This window comes from Pteropus vampyrus, unplaced genomic scaffold (genome assembly GCF_000151845.1).
Source record: "Pteropus vampyrus isolate Shadow unplaced genomic scaffold, Pvam_2.0 Scaffold238, whole genome shotgun sequence".
Taxonomy (NCBI): Eukaryota; Metazoa; Chordata; class Mammalia; order Chiroptera; family Pteropodidae; genus Pteropus; species Pteropus vampyrus.
The window spans coordinates 1,403,613-1,421,707 of NW_011889019.1; the positions used below are offsets into that span (position 1 = coordinate 1,403,613).

General features: G+C 33.9%; 1 protein-coding gene across 9 annotated transcripts in view; it reads left to right on the top strand.

Annotated features, from left to right (window-relative positions):
• LOC105301372 (ligand-dependent corepressor) overlaps nt 1-18,095 on the top strand; it is a 113,986-nt gene that overhangs the window by 35,910 nt on the left and 59,981 nt on the right. For all 9 annotated transcript variants that reach the window (XM_011373981.2, XM_023519833.1, XM_011373983.2 and 6 more), the window contains 2 exons: nt 13,324-13,389; nt 13,730-13,809. In XM_011373981.2, the coding sequence (XP_011372283.1) occupies nt 13,324-13,389; nt 13,730-13,809 (146 nt within the window). The remainder of the gene's footprint in view (nt 1-13,323; nt 13,390-13,729; nt 13,810-18,095) is intronic.

Below are 18,095 nucleotides of genomic sequence, written 5' to 3' on the forward strand. Positions count from 1 at the left end.
AATTCAGATTGGTTACATTCTCCTTAAAGTTGTAAGAAGGAGTATTTTAAAATTTATTCTACACTTGTCAAAAGGAATGCCTTGAATATAAAGAATATTTCTTTATACCTTATTTTCCCCTTAGTGATTTTAAAGATTTTGTCATATATTGTTTTAGACCTTTATATTGCTCTTCTTGACCTGTACACAGAACCTATGTCCATTACTGCCACTCCAGTTCAAGTCACCATTATCTCTTGCTAAAGCTATTGTAATAGTCCTCTAATAATGCTTTCCTCATAATCAGTTATCCATCCGTCCACCTGGAAATCTTAAACAATATAATGTAAATCTAGTGGATTTCTATTAAGTTCAAAATCTCATATCTTCACTGTGATCTTGCCTCTGGATCTCTGATCTCATCTCCTAGATTTTATCTTATTTACTTTGCTCAGACAGAATCAACTTTTTGCTGTTTCTCAAATATATACCATACTTTATACCATATACCAGTGGTCCTCAACCTTTTTGGCACCAGGGACCCATGCTCCTATGAGAATCTAATGCCTGCTGGTCTGAAGTGGAGCTGAGGCAGTGATGCTAGCGCTGGCTGCAGATACAGATGAAGCTTGGCTCCCTTGCCTGCCGCTTACCTCTTGCTGTGCGGCCTTTTCTTAACAGGCCACAGACAGGTATTAATCCTCAGCTTGGGTGTTAGGGACCCCTGCCATATACTGACTGTTTCAGTGTTGTTCTCTCTTCCTAGCATGTTCCTGTCCTGGATATCTATGTGGCTTGCTTCTTTACTTCATTCAGTGCTCAAAAATGTTGTCTCCTAATATCTTTTTCTGACCTTTCTAAAAATTCTCCTCCCTACTCAGGCCCTCCTCTGCAGTTCTCAGTGTTATCAGTAAGGGTTTATCAGGACTTAGTTGTTGTCCCTCTACTCTGTTATATTTTTTAACCATTACTACTTCTGCTTATCCTTATCACACATTTATCATTATTATTATTTGTATCATTTGTCTCCCCTGACAGAATTAAAGTTCCAAGATAAGGATTTTTGTCTGTATTGTTGCAGCTGCATCCCTAATGCCTGACTCAGTAAACACTTAGTAAATATAGTCCACCAAGAAAAAAAGGCTCAGAAACAATAGAAAACCTTTTCACTTTACTAATCTAAAAAAGCAAAAGAAATTGTTAATCTCCCACATTGTATCGTATTTTTAGTATCTTTGAGAAAATATATGACAAAAGGCTATTCTGAATTCAGTGATGCTTTTTAAATAAATATGTATTTTGTTCACAGCAAAATACATTCAGAAAAGTAGTGGCTATATATGCAAGTCCATTTTTATTTAATTTACAAACAGTGCTCATATGGATTTACTGACCTTGTAATGACTGAGTTCCTCTAAGGAATTATGGCCCACAGATTGTGAACTCCTGGTATAATTGACTCATTCCTAATCAACTTCAGATTTGCATTTAAATGGTTTCTTTTTAGCATAATTACTCTACCTAAGACAGTTTGCTGTAACAGGAAAAATTAACCAAAACTGCCCTTGGATGTCCAAAGAACTAAATTCATCTGACCTCACTGCTTACTACCTTTGTGATTTTGGTTACTTAACATCTTAGAACCTCATTTATGGCATTATGTGCATAAATATAATTATGAAATTGTTTTAGTAATGTTCCAACTACTCAGTACGTATTTTTTTTCTCCTCAGTGTATTAATACCACTATTTTTCAGGACTTCATCTTTCTCAATTTATTTCTGTCTTTGCTGTGGTTACAGCTTTTCACACACAAAAAGTGTCCTGTCATTTCTCTTCTGGGCCAGCAAAGCAAGCCATTAATTATGTTCTGGTTTTAGTTCATAGATAACAGAGAACTTGATTGAGCAGGAAAAGAAAACCATCCTTTTTCCATCAGATACCAATTACCCTTCTGTTTTATTTACTTTATTTCTTTGAGTCTTCAGCATGTCAGACACAGAAATGGAGTCATTATAAAATTTCAAACCACTCAGGTAATAAGGATATAGGAATTAGGAAGTTGCAGTTGAAGAATCAGGCCGATGTTAAAAAGATGAACAGGCTTCAGTTCTTTGCTCAAAATCTAGTGGATAAAATGCCCCCCAAAATTTATAGTTTATAAGTAGTACAATTTTAGCACTGATAAGAATGTTCCTGACTTTGCCTGGGGTTTGAGGGATGAGGTAAGGGATACCTTAGAATTAACTAGATTGAGGGTTGCAGGAGAACATTCTAGGAAGAGAACATGCTGTGCTTAAAAGGCATGGAAGCATTGACATGTATGTAATGATTGATAAATCAGTCTGGCCAGAGCATAGTTTATGTAGACAGAAAATGATGGCAGGGGAAACTGAAAAGGTAGTTTGAGACTAGGCAGACCCTCAGTGACCTTGCACATCATTCAGGAATTTGAAGTCTTCAATATTGTTAGGAAAGCCATCAGAGATTTTTAAAACCATGAAAAATGGAAGAAGTTTGGCAGTAGTGTGAAGGATAGATTCTAGTGGAGACATTGGTATATGGGGATGTTGAAATAGTAAGGCGAATTAAAAGGTAAGATGTTATCAGTAAGTAATAACGATGAACTAAGAAGAGCCTGGGCTTTAGAACCACAGGCCTGGTTTTAAACCTAGGCATGCTCTGCCTCTTTGTAGTTGTGTGAAAAATTTAGTTGCTTTGATTTTCAGTTTTCTTATCTGTACTAGGTAATAATAATACCTGATTTACGGTGTTCCTCTGAAGCTTTTGTTAAAATGGGTATGATGTACCTGACAGAGGTACCAAGGGCTCAATTAATGATAACTGCTGTTAATATCCACATGAATGACATTTACTGCAATTAATAAGGTGTAAGAAGTAGTGAAGACCTGAATTTAGGGATGGAAAAGAGAATAAATTTGGATGGATCTTTCTGAATTAGAATGAATAGGACTCAGTGACTAGAAGATTGGTGACTGACTTAAGGAAAGAGTGAGATCATGACTGACTGAGATTTGTAACCCGAATGACTTGTAGGGGGAGGGAAGGGGTTAGTGATGCCATTTTTTTAGTAAGGAATACAGGAGGAATCACTGTTTGAGATGAGGGAAAAGGAATAGAACAATTTTGATTAGGACTTTTTGAGGTATTTGGGATATCTTGGTGATGATGTGAAGCAGGCAATTAGAAATAAGGTCTGGGGCAAGAGATAAGAGATTGGCGAATTATCAGTATTGCATGGTAGCAGAAATGTGTATAAAGCTTAATGTCACGGCATGTATTTCAAACATATCTCCTGTATTCCCACACTGCTGACTTCTGTATAAACATTTGATTTTGTTCTTGTTATTAAATGTGAGATTTTAAAAATAATAATCTTTAGTGTGGCTTTGTGTATATAAATTTAAAACCTAGTTCTAAATACAGATATTACTCTAATTTTAACAAATTTGATTTTAGTTTAACTTCTTAAAATATTATAATCTATAACTATAAATTAAAATTCTTATTTAACAGTAAATTTTGGTTTAACAAAGTAAAGCTTCCTAGTCAAATCTTGTAAATCTAATCATTTAAAATTATAAATGTGATTATTCTTAAGTTATATTACTTAAGATTTCAACTTAAAATCACAAGTTTAAATCAGCTATTCAACTCTACATATTAGAATTACAAGGCTGACTAATAAGCCAAATTTTCTTAAAACATTACAGATATTTATAAAATATGCATAGATTATTTTAACAGCTTTACCGAGATAATTTACACACCTTATAATTCACCCATTTTAAGTGTACAAGTCACTGAATTTTATTTTATTTACAGAGTTGTGCAACCATCAACACAATCTAATTTTAGAATATTTCCATCACCTCAAAAAGAAATGTATCCATTTACAGTCATTCCTGTTTTCACTGCCAACCCTAGGAAACCACCAATCTACTTTCTGTCTCTATAAATTTGTCTTTTCTGGACATAATATATGGTCTTTTATTTCTGGCCTTTTTCACTTAGCATGATGTTTTGAAATTCATTCATTCATGTTGTCATGATATTCTATTATATGGCTATACTACATTTTATTTATCCTAGATTAATTTTTAATGTAAAATAATTAAAGATTTATTTCTCTTAAGTCATTCCTATTCTCGATTCTTTGTTTAAAAAGAGAAGAAAACCTCAAAGTAAGTGAACTAAACTTCTATCATAAGTTAGAGAAAGAACAACAGAATAAACCAAAAGAAAATAGAAAGGTAATGAAACTTGGAGTGAAAATTGATAAACCAGAAAAACAAGGATAAGATAGAGATCAAAAAAAGTCAAAAGTGGATTTTTGGGGGGCAAGATTGATAAGATTCATCAAGAGATTTTAAAAAAAAACTATTATGAAAATGAAGACTATAACTACAGGTAAAGAAGAGATTTAAAAGACAAGGGATTTATAGCAGCATTAATTACACTAGCTAGAAGATGGAAGCAACCCAAATGTCCATTGTGGATGAATGGATAAAGCAAAATAAGATTGATGCATCAATGCAATATTATTCATACTTAAAAAGGAAGGAAATCCTGTTACATACTGCAGCCTTGAGGACATTATACTAAGTGAAGTAAGCCAGTTACAAAATGACAAATACTGTTTGATTCTACTTAAGAGATAATTAGAGCGGTTACATTAATCGAGACAAAAAATAGAATGGTGTTTGGCAGAGCTGAGGGTAGTGAGGAGTTATTATTTAATGGGTATGGAGTTTCAGTTTTGCAAGATTAAAAAGTTCTGGAGATGAATGATAGTACAATGTAAATATATTTAGTGGCATACTTAAAAATGACTAAATGGTAAATTTTACATTATGCATATTTTACCACAATTAAAAAAAGATAAGGGAAAATAATAACCACATGCCAGTAATTTTGAAATTCAGAAAAATAACACTTGCCAAAAAACCAACTTAAAAAGAGATAAAAAGCTTCAGTTGTTCTATAACTATTAAATAAATTTAATAGTTAAAATTCTTTTCTCAAAGAAAATAACCCCAGATGGTTTTACATGTGAGTTTATCCCAACTTTTAAGGAAGAGGTCTTCCCAACTTTCTATCTCTTCTTCCAGAAAGTAGAAAAAGAGGAAATATATCTCACCTCTTTCTAGGAGGCCAGATGCCAAACTCAAACAGAGATATTATAAGAAAAAAAATTATAAGTCTGTTTTACTTATGCAGTAGATTACCCTGTTAGTAGTAGAAAAATTCTTCATTATTTTGTTTTATGCATTTATCTTTGAATTCTTCTTTTACATTGTTATTGCTACCTGTTGTTCTTTTTCTTCTTTTTCTACATTCTTCTCATATCTTTGCCTGCCTCTACAGTTGCATCATATCTATGTCACTTTGAGTGTTTATAAGCTGTATATTGTTATGCCCTGACAATTTTTTCTCTTTTACTTAGTTAATTCAGTCTGTTAACATGTATTGTAACATGTGCATATTCGATATTATTCCTGGAATTATTTTTTATTATTTTTTGTGTTTACTGTATATTTGCTTTTTATTTAGTTTTCAATTTTATTTACTTTTACGATTGACCTTTTTTAATAATGTCCTCTGGTGATTTAGAGATTCTTAAGGTTTACCCATACATTTAAGCAAATTTATTTTAAGCCTACATTTCCTTATCAATATCAAAAATTAATAACTATTACAGATGGCTCCCTCACCCCATACACACACTTGGTCTTAATTTAACATTTTACTTAAGCCTATTCTTCACCTAAGATTTTGTTGTAATTTGGGGATGTTATTCTTAAATAGTTAATTTTTAAATTTATATTTTGTTTCATCTATTTAAAGAATCCTTTCTTATCCATTGTATTAAACTGAAATCCTACATTAGTAACAACTATTTTTACTTCACTAATAGTTTCACTGGTATATTGCTTGCCACATTTTTTATACAAATAGTATATTTTCTCCTTTTTGGGAGTCTTATGTTCTGAGTCATTTTTAGTTAGCTGAACTACTTTATGTAACTCATACTCCAGAGTGAATGTCTGTCCCACTTTTCAAATCAAAGCATATCTAATTTCTTTCTCTTACCCATATCGGTGAATAATAGATTAGCTACAAAAAGTTTTTTTTTAACCGTCAGAATTTTGTAAACATAGCTCTATTGGGTCTTGGCATTTACTTTTATTGATGAAATAACTGGCAATCTAAATCTTTTTCTTCTTATTTTAAGTAAAATTAAGTAAAAATTCCCCTTATTTGGAGCTTTTACACTTTTATTCTTGAAATTCAGTTATTTTACCTAGAGAGTTCTGTGTGTATGTGCTGCTCCCCTCACCCCCTCCCCAGTATTCTGTCTCAGTACTTGTCAGAGCCCATTAGATAATGAAGACTCAAGACAGTATTCAACATTAGGAAGTTTTCTTTCTTTCCTTCTCCTGCTTACACTCAGTTTTTTTAAATTTAAATTTCTTTCATTTATATTCTTTGCTTTTTCTTGTTTTGGAAATCCTATTTTACAGATAGCAAATATCCTGGCCACTTCCTCATCTCTAATCTTTTTTTCATGATTTCTGTGTCTTCATATTCACTGTATATTATAAAGACATTTCTTAAGTTGGTTTTCTAAATCACTAATTGGTTGTATATTTTCCTAATCAATACCTCTGTATGGTTATTTGGGCAGTTTTTTCTTTTTTTTTTCTCTTCCCCAAACTTATTCTCCACTCTTTTTTTCAGAGCAGCTTGCTTTAAAAAAAAAAAAAAATGCTGTTCCTGGAAACAGAAATCCTATTTATAATTTCGCTTCAAGTTCTGGTATTTTTTCTTTATTCATTCCGTTTCAGTTTGGGCCATTAGTTGTAATTAAATTATTGTCTCTTCAGTATGTCTGGTCAGGTGTTTTTCATCAGTTTTTTTGCTTGGTTATTTTGGGGGTGATAAGTGGGCCAGCAAATAGGTTCCTCAGAGTACGTGGGTCAGGAGCAGATGCTCAGATAGAGAACCCTTAATGAATGTAGTTTTCCAATGGTGGATCTGATATGCTCCTCATCTTTCTTCAGCACCTCTTTGTCTCTCATATTGCTAATTTCTGTACTGATTATCTCAGAGCAGAGGTTCCTAAGACCATGAACCAGTTTTTCATTCTATTCATAAAATTTTCATTTCAAAAGTACAGTCCATATTGTTTACCTTAGTTGATTATATATTTGATATGTTCCAATCCTGTTACTTTCCATAACCTGCTTTTCCCTTTGGTTAGAAATGGAGTAGAAATTCTAATTTAGATTGAAGAGGGAAATATGTAAGAAGTTTCAATATTCTTTCTTTTGTTTTTGAGAGCTTTAAAAATCCAGCTAAAAACCAGGCATGTAGAACCCCCAGTAAAAGAAACGTCAGGAATCAAGAAGACCTTCCTAGTCTTTCTGGAGCATTAAATCTCCTTGAGGAGGGAAGACATAACATATAAAAAAAATAAAACAGTTTAGATAGCCTATAGCAAATTTTATTTTACAGAATACTTGCAAAGACAGTGCAATGTGAAATCCGAGAATGAGAAAACTGGAAACCAAGCTCCATGAGAGCAGACATCATGTCTGTTCACCACTGCCTACTCGGTGCCTGCCACTGTCCCTGGTAGGCGGCGGGTTCTCAGTGTATGTTGAATAAGCAAATATATATTTGTTGAACAAATTGAAAGAGTACTTTGAAGAAGGTGATTTATTTGGGCAGAAGTGAGATCCAAACACTTAAGAAAATGTTAGAAGGTTGAAACAATGACTGAATAGAAGACCAAGCTGACTAGAGCTGTGAGAATGAGCGGGAAAATTCTGTGAAATAAGGCTGCAGTAACATTAGGTTTGGGGTCAAATTATAAGCAGCTTTGATTGCTGGACTTAGGAATTTGGGATTTGTTTCTTAAACAAAATAGAATTTTACTGAACAGATGGTAGCGTTATTAAAGCAGTGTTTTAGGAATACAATTTGAAGACACAGTGCAGGTTGCAATGAAGAAGAGTATGGAGACCAGCTCTGAGACCAGTTGTATTACTGGACAGGAATTTTGGAAAGTGGTAATGTCCAACAAAATTGTTAATATTTCTTTGTATGTAATATGTTACATAAAGGTGCTTTTTAAGCTCTAATGATTGAACATAATAACCTGGCTGTCTTTTTCAGTATTTATTTAATTTTCCGTGGCATTTTGTTATTGATCTTCATGGCTTTTCTATGAGGTCATGGTATAAATTTTGAATATATTTGTTCTTTCCTTATTTGCTTTTTGTTAATGTCAAGCATAGCACATGAGACATTCCTTGTTGCTATGCAACTGCTAAATTCAATATTTAATATTAATAAAACTGAGTGACATTAAATTCAGTTAACAGAGGGTGGCAAAATACAGCTTTACAGTGTCAGATCAATATTTGTGAGGTTTAATGTATTGTTACAGATATGAGCAAAAGAGGAGTGGCTTGTTTACAGTTACTATTTCGATCAAAATTAGTTGTGGTTAAATCTTTGCATTCATTTATGACCATATTTTTTCTCGTTTAATTTCTTTAGATCTTTCCCTTTCACTGCTTTTTGATCTGTGATTTAATTTTTGTTGTCTGTGTGTTATTGATGAAGTTCTTACTCTTATTTTCTTATTCTTTCAGGTTCTGTTATCCTTTGTTAATATTTAAAATTTTATCTCCGAGAGCTTTTATTTGCTTTTTTATTTCCCAGTATTATTTCTTGCTGTATTTACATTTTTCCCTTTTCAAGAATTTATGCTTAGCACACACATTTGGAATTTGTTAGAATTTCTTTAAACCAGGTGAAAGCATAATTAGATTTGCTCTTCAGGATAAGAGCCACCTATAATCTCCTTTAGCTATTTGTAGTGTGTACTTGGTACTTTCAAGATATTTAAATTCTTTCATTAATATTTGTGAAATCAGTTCCTTTTGGGGGGTGGGTAGAAGGGCTTTAAAGTTGGAGGCAGCCTATGGGATGTTTTCTTAAAAGCTAATGTTGAGAATATCTAGTTTGCAGAGATACAGTATCTAGCAATTCCTTCTCATTCTCTTACCACCAAGTCCCCACCCTCGAAACCCTGAGCACAACCCTTTCTCCTCCCTAGTAGTGTAAGAACAGCCATAGTAATTTAGTGGAAAATGTTTTAATTATAGTAGGCAAATAATAAACAATCATAGATACTTAAATTTGCTTGAGTAATTTGATTTTTGCTAAGGTTATTGAAATAATTTTGATGGGAAGAACTAAGGAGAGTTGAAAAACAGTTGCTCATTAATTATAAATGGAAAATCTAGCATTTAGAAAATATTGTAGAAAAATCAACTCTCTAACTACAGTGTAGACCAGCGGTCCCCAACCTTTTTGGCACCAGGGACCGGTTTCATGGAAGACATTTTTTCCATAGCCAGGGGTCGGGGTGGTTTTGGTATGATTCACATTTATTACATTTATCGTGCACTTTATTTCTGTTATTAAATTGTAACATATAATGAAATAATTATACCACTTACCATAATGCAGAATCAGTGGGGAGCCCTGAGCTTGTATTCCTGCAACTAAGCAGTCCCATCTGGGAGACAGTGATACCCAAAGTGTATTGCTTATGTCCAGTCTACTCCGTAATCTCGTTTTGGTTGCTGTCACTCCAGAAAACGCTGGTTCACAAAAATATGATGTTGGAAATGGAAGTAGGCTTTTCAGTGCTTTTGTGGCAATTTTAAGATATTCTGTATTGACTTTAATCCAGAACATATGGAGATTTGAGTTGTCTCAAATATAGTTTTAAGGCCACTGTCATTTGCAGTCTCAAGCAGTTGATCCTCTTTTAGCCTGGACAAAGTTGATTGACCTGGCTTATTCATAAACAGGTTGCAAATCCATTCTTTTCTAGTTTGGAGGTCTTTTGTGGTTGGAAAGTAATGCTCAAACTCTTTTGAAAGCTGAGACAGGTGATCAGGCACCAGCTGGGAGAAAGAAGACCCTGGCTCAGTATCTTTCAAAACCTCTGCTAATGTTTGAAATATGTCAAAAATCCCAGAGTTTACCTCTTCACCCCCATAATTCTAGTTTGGCTTTGAATGTACCCACTTTATCTGCCGACTTGACCACAGTTGTTCTCCCCTTAAGTGACAGGTTGAGTTGGTTTGGCAGGTTGAATATGTCACACAAGTAAGCAAGTTTTGTCACCCATTCTGTGTCACTAAAATGTGCTGCTAGTGGTGACTGTTTTTCTAAAAGAAATCTCTGGATTGGCTCTCATAACTCAAAAACTCTGGCCAATGATCTTTAGAAAGCCATCTCACTTCTGTGTATGAGAGGACGTGTGTGCTCTGCATCCATCTCCTCACAGAGCTGTGCAAATGACATGAGTTAAGGGCATGTACTTTAACGTGGTTGATAATTTTAATCACATCCTGTAACACGTTATTAAGTTCCAGTGACATTTTTTAGCTAGTCAGCATTTCTTTATGGATGATACAGCGCGTTGACAGACTCACATTTAGAAGTGACCTCTTTGACCCGAGTGGTGAAACCAGAAAACCATATAGTCATGGCAGCCACTCTGTCCATGCATATACCAACACAAAATGAGCAATTCAGTTTTCTTGATACGTAATCATTCAAAGACCTGAATAATTCTGAATAATGTGGCAATAAAAGTTACACATAACATATTCTCATGCACATCCTCCTGAAAAGTATCTCGCACAGAAACAAGCATTGTTGCCTTGTCAACATCAGTAGACTCGTCAACCTGGATTGCATACCATGGTGACTCATTAATCCTCTCTAACAATTGTGCCTCATCATCCTCTGCTATTTCATCAGTTCGTCTAGCTGTGGTGCTTTCCGAAAGAGGAACACATGCCACCTTTTGAACGGCAGCCTCTCTTAAAAGTTCATGACAAATGTCCTTAGCAGCAGGCAGGATCAACTCTTCACCAACTTAATTAAAGGGCTTCTTAGCTTTAGCAATGCGGTTAGCCACTAAGAACGATGCTCTCAGTGCAGACATATTTGATGAAGTAGTGGCCTTCATTAATTGTTTCTGTTCTTCATGTTCATGTTTTGTTCTTTTGAAAAACTCCAAAGGCTTGTCTTTTAATGTAGGGTGCTTCGTTTCCGTGTGGCAGAGCAGTTTTGAAGATTTCATGGCTTCATTGGATAGCTGGTCACCACATATTATATAAAGCGGGCTTGGAGAATATGAATCACCTGTTGCTGTGAACCCATAATTTAAGTAGGACTCTTGGTATTTTCTTTTAAATGCAACTTTTTTATTGACAGTCTTAGAGTCTTCTGGTGTCTCATCATTGGATCTTTCCCTTTTTCAAAGAAGCTTTCCAGTGATGTTTGTTTTTTTGTTCATTTTGGCTAGGGTTAGCTTGTGGGCTTATCAAAACTGTGACTGAGACAAGTGTACAGTGCAGGAAAGGGGCACAATGGAAGTGGTAAATAAAATAATGGGTAGGCCACACATGGACTAAAATAAGTGTCAGATACTGACTTAAAGCCTGTCACCAGATGCAGCTATCTAATTGAAGTACATAAACTCACTTGCCTCTACAAAGCCTGCCACGAGATGCAGCTTAATTGCCACTTCCGCTCACGGATAGGGTTTTGAAATGAGTCTGCAAGCAATTGGTTTATTACGGTCTCTGTGCACTCAAACCTCTCTGCTAAAGTTAATCTCTATTTGCAGCCACTCCCCCGCGCTAGCATCACCTCAGCTCCACCTCAAATCATTAGGCATTAGAGCCTCATAAGGAACAAGCAACCTAGATCCTTTGCATGTGCGCTTCACAATAGGGTTCACACTGCTATGAGAATCTAATGCCTCATAATCTTCACTAGCTCGCTGCTCATCTCTTGCTGTGTGGCCTGGTTCCTAACAGACCAGAGACTGGCACCTATAGACAACACAGACTCTACAGATTAGTCTATTGAAAATGATAGCTTAATATTAGGAACAAAGAAATCTCTAAAATTACAATGTTATTCTTATAACCAGATAAAATTCTGTTTCTAGGGACCATTTTACCTGATCTCTTACCTTCCAAACCTTTTATAGTGATTGAATTTGTGGTAAGGAAATGCTACCTGTGTGTGGACCTCATGTATCCCCCTGGCTATAATATTTTTAAAAAGTGCTTCTCTCCCTTTTGAACATAGGAGTCCTTTTTAACAATTAAAAAAAAAAATTATAAACCCTTAGGCGATAGTAGATTATGTGACAAAATATATAGTGCCTCAGACTATTAGGAATTTAGTAACACTTTTTATGTATTCTTAATTCCAATAACATTTCTATGCATTTGAAAAGTAGTATGTATGCTGAATGAAGAAGACATACTAATTCTTTCTAAAGGTCATGCTTAAAGTACATGTGGATTCATGGACCCCTTGTAACTATTTGAGCTCCCAATGAGGTCCATGACACATAGTTTGGAACCACTGCTCTGTTCTATTATTTGTTATGTTCTGTAAAGGTACAGTCTGATTTCCTTCTTTTTCCTCCTTACTCTCCTATTAACCAATAGAAAACAGCAAGCTAGCAAAGGTATTTTTAATTGTTTTTAATAGCATCGATAAGCAGTTATTTGAGATAATAAATCAGAAAGTGGTTTTTATTTCCATTTTCCACTTTATACTAGTAGAAGATGATAATGGTTTAAACATTTATGTACAGGTATAATTAAGTTTTTTATCAGTTTTTTTTTACATATAATTAGTGGATTATTGTGGCAATGTCAAATAATTACAAAGGTACTTTTCTTTTAAAATATTGTTATGGCTATTTAGTGATATAGATGATGTTCTCAGAGAATTTTCTTTCAAAAAACTATTAGATTGAAAAATCTATCGCTCAGTTGATATTCAGAAACATTTAGATTAATCCAGATGTTTTGTGGAAATTTTGAAGTAGTTTGATTCTTTTATTGTAAAAGGTTACTTTTAAAATTGATTTTGAGAGTTTATGTAAAGAGATATTTGGGATTTTGTAAAGCGTAAGAGAACCTGTGAATTTCCATTCCTTCATTAGTTATTTCTAGCATTGTCTGTTTTGTATTGTTCTTGAATGTGCTCTGAATTTGTATTGAATGTTAATCATTGACAAAAATGCAAATGTTCATTTTAGATTCATCTTTGACACTCTTTTCTCAGCATCCTTTTAATAATAATCTGGAGATCCTTGAGAACTGGAAGAAAACGCCATTGTTTTTTCATGTAACAGGTTAATATTAAATTACTATAGAGAATATCATTGTAATAATGGATTTTTTTTCATCCTTTCAGGGTTTGAAAGTATTCTTGAAGGGCTGTTTGGACCTGCATTATTAAAAGATCTCAGTTTATTTAAAGGTATTCAAAATCTTTTTTTGGTATTTCAAAGTCATCTTGGTGACATATGATACCTTGATGATTTAAGCCTCAGTCTCCTTGTAATTGACAATTTTATTTGGATTAAAGCTATATCCATGTCAGCATCTTTTTGTGTTTAGTTGATAATGCAAATATATGTATGAATAAGGTATATTAACTATTGAGCAATTATTGTTAGGAATTGTAACAAATAAGAAACCTGTCTACTTAACTTAGTGAGGGATTTTTGTTTTTAAAATATATTTTTTTTTTTTGAAATTGTCATTTTCTGAAAAATTCTTTTGTGACTGTTAATTTGTTATTCCTACTGTTTTTGCAGACTGTGAACCTGAAAGCATTTCTGATTGGACTTTTAATGAAAATTGTATATTCTGTTGCTTGAGAAGAGATAAAGTAAAGGTAACCAAGAAACTCATGAAACTTGTTTAGTATGGTATTTTATAGTTTTTATTTTTTCAAAATTTGATTACTGTGTTGGAGATTCATAGGAAAGGAAGGTATGAGTCCATATTTATTTATAAAGGGTTTGATAGTTACTCAGTTTTGCAATTTACACTGTTTCTAGTCTGTTGATTAGCCTATTGAGAATCTATATCCCAACATGCATTGCTTTATTTATATAGTTCACTAGGCAGAATAATTAACTAGGTCTCAAACTGTTTATTTTAAGTATGAAATGTATGGAAATTCAAATAATGGGAGTCATTTGTATAAAAAGAACAGTGACACGGATTTGGGTCAAGTAGTTACTAATTCATGTAGATTTATGATGGGACTATGGTTTATGCTTTAGTATAAGATGTTTCTTCATAATATTCAAGCATGAATGCTGTGTATATTCAGTCGCAGAAATTGGCTATACCTTTGGGTTGGTGTTGTTTTATCGCATTGTGTTAAATAAAGATAAATAGAATTTTGGTTTAGAAACATTTCAGTTATTGGAAACATTAGTAATGGTTTACTGTCTCATGTTTCTTTTCATGGTATTTCTGTTCCCTGTTTTAAAGCTTTGGAAACATTTTGGATTCCTTTCTATCCCTTGTACACTTCTAACTTCAAATCATTGACCAGATTCTATCAGTTCTTCCCTCATATTGAATTTCATTCTTTTCTTTCCACAGTCATCACTATAGTTCAGACTGTTAGCATTATTTCCGAACTACTAAAATAACATGATTGGTCTCTCTCAATTTTCTTCAGTCTGTTAAACACTGCTTGCTACAAGGTTAAACTTCCTTCTGACCCTCACCCCTCAAATAGTGTGGAAATGTTACCCTGTACTCAGTCTCCAGTGACTTTATCGTTATCTTCTGGATTGATTAGCCAATGCTCAGTGCTTCAGTACCCTTCACAGTTCAGTCCACTTCTCTTTTCTAATGCTGCCCCACTAGTCTTCTCTCTATTTTTTCTTTCAGCCAAACTGGTCTGATCATTTGTTATTAAACAACATGCTTTTACTGTTTGGACTATGACATTGCATACCCATTATTCCTTCTATAGCTTGAAATTCTCTTGCTCATACTCTTAGCTTAAGCCCTTCCTTTCCTGTAAATGGTATATCTCTATCCTTACTGCCATTTCAACCTTCCATACTGTTGTAGTAAATATTGTCTGTTGTTTGTTAATTAATACTCTGCCATATTTTGTTCATCCTTTTCCACTTTTGAATCCTGTATTCCTGACTACTTTGTCAACTTCTAAAGACTGAAACATGTTATATGCTTCTTTGTACCCTTGCATCTAGCCACTCTATCACTGTTTTACTATTGTTGGCAAGTTGCTTTAAACTCCGAAAGCCTGTTTAAGAGCTTCTTAGTGTTCTTTTGTGGCATCTTTTTCTTGCTTACTGTGTGGAAAAGTTGTTGCTGTGACTATTTGTTGTGGTCTGTTTTCATTGAATTAATGAGGAAAGTGTTTTGAAATTTAATGTGATTTGAAAAGAGAGAAACCAGAAAATTAAGCAACCACCAGTTAAGTTGAAATTCATCATTTTAAACTGTGTGTGTGTTTATATTTGTGTTGGCATTGGCTGGCATGTTGTGACTATTGAGCAAGTCATTTTAATAAGTGTTTTGGTGGAATAGGAGTGACTATTAATTACCGTTTTTCGGGTTAGGATTGGGAGGAAACCCCTTCAGTGTTAAATAGTTGAATATAGTATATTCTTGTAATACTGAGTTTTCCGTTGCTAGACGAGGGTAAAATATATGAATAGTTTTAGAAGAAAATATAGAAGTAGCAAGGCATGGAATCAGGTAGCATTTAAAATTCTACAGTTTTTAATTGGTTTTCTAATTAGAAAGAATATTTCCATTTGACAGCACAGCTAGTTCTGGGAAAGTTAGACACTCTACTTGTATTTGGCTTTTTTTTCCAATACAGCCATAACATCTATAATGAAAATAGGAAAAGAGAGTTCCTAGAAAATGTAAATTATCAAGTATATATATTTAGTTGTGTTAGATTTAACGTGATTACACTGGAACTCTTTACAGGCACTTGAGGCATTTCATCTGAGAAGGACTAGACTCTGGAAATTAAATATATCCACTAGGTTGAGGCTTACACTTTAAGGCTGGCTTAAGATTCCAAAAAAGGAACTATCTGGAGAGTTATGATAACAGCCAATAGATGGCAGCAGAGCATGACGTTGGAATCTTGAGTTTGAGGTTGGCATGGTGAGAAATCTAGATGATGTTTGGAAAAGCCGTTAGAAATATTGGTCTGATACTTGGGGAAGAGATGGAGGTTATGTATAATTTTTAGTTAATTGGATTTTCAATGGATAGTGAAGCTGTTAAAATGGATAAAATACATTATTTATATTTACTTTTTAAAATACGTAGGTAAAAAAAAGGAAGCCTCCTTGGAAAATAGAACAGGGATTCACTTAGAGATTAGTAGAGCAATTACTGATCTACACTTCAGGATCCTATAGCAGTGAGAAAATACAGTTGACCCTTGAACAATACAGGTTTAGACTGCGCCGGTCTATTTATATACAGATTTTTTTCAAAGAATACCATCTGTGGTTGAGAGCCTGCCTACTGTATGCATCGAACTATGCCATTTTATATAGAGGACTTGAGCATCTGCAGATTTTGGTATTCACAGGGAGTCCTAGAATCAATCCCCCATAGATACCAAGGGACAACTTAAGTTTTGGAGGAGTCAAAAGTTAGATGTGAATTTTTGACTGTGCAAGTGGTCAAGCGCCCTGAACCCCTGTGTTGTTCAAGTCAACTGTATAACTTGTATAAGGGAAAGGCGACAGACATTTTTTTGAGCTGCTACTATCTGCCAGTTACTTTTATTTGTCCCTGTTTAATTCTCACAACAACTCTATAAAGTTGGTTAAAGGCATCATAGTTTTGCAAATAAAAAAATGGGAAGGGTCAGAGAGACTTAAGTTATGGGCAAAATCAAATATGGGATTTGATTCATGTTTTTAGAGTACATGCATTTTGATAACAAAACTAGGAACCAGGAACATAAAGTGGGGAGCAAGAAATAAGTAGGACTTGGAATCAGTTTGAAAGAAGGAGAGAATGTTAATGGGCACAAGTGCATTGGAAATAGACCATCTCTTGTGCTAGGAATCTCTTAGTGAATGACTGCCTGCCTGGCTGTCTTGCTTGCTTTCTTCTTTCCTTTTCTGTTTGTTGGGTATGTAGTAGGCACTCTGTAAAACATTTACTGACTGAGTAATTAAGAAGTCAAGAGGTATAATAAATTTGGAGAATTATAATATTAATAGCTGTGTTGAGTGCTTACATGTGTCAAACATATATACACAGTTCTCTCTATATTCATTCATGTAGCTTTAATACTTTTTTTAGCTTTTTAAAAAATTAGACTTATAAAACAGTTACAAAAATAATTCCTGTATACACTTTACTCAGATTGCTCAAATGTGAACATCTTATGTAACCACAGTACAATTATAAAAAATCCGGAAATTAACATTGATATAATATTATTATTAATCTGCAAACCTTACAGAATTTGCCAGTTATCCGAGTAATATTTGATTCAGTCTAATATTTGATTCAACTACATACTTTGTTTGTAGTTGTCATGTCTCCTTAATCTCCTTTAGCCTGTGGAGAAGTCCTTTGAGAGTTTGTAAGTATCTTTTTGTTACGCCAGTTCCTTATCATACACTAACTTTAGCATCCGTTGGTGAATCTTGCTTGAAAAAATCTTTATGTATTGTTTCCATTATTTCTTCTACATCTGTTAGTTGGAATTCTAACTGTAAGGAAGAGCTATTCCTTCTTCCTCCACTTATGTATTTATTTGTATACCCATCATGATAGGTTCATGGATTCTTATTTCATTCTGCACTATATATAATTCATTACAGTTATTATTTTGTAGTTCACATTATCCTAGCTTTGGCCATTGAGAGAGCCCTTTCAAATTGGTTCCTCATCTTTTTTGACATGTTTCTATCTTATTTTTTTTAGCACGTCTTTACTTTTTGGCATCAAAAAATGTTCCAGGTTTATTTTTGCTTTTACTATCCCAACCCTGGATTCTTCAAGGAACCCTAGTGTGTCTTTATTTGGAGAACTGTATGAGAAAACAAGGTATAGGTACTAGGTATATTCATTGGTACTAGACTGTCATTGGTTCTAAGCCCCCTCAGTTGTTGTTTTTACACATGGAAAGTTTATAGTAAG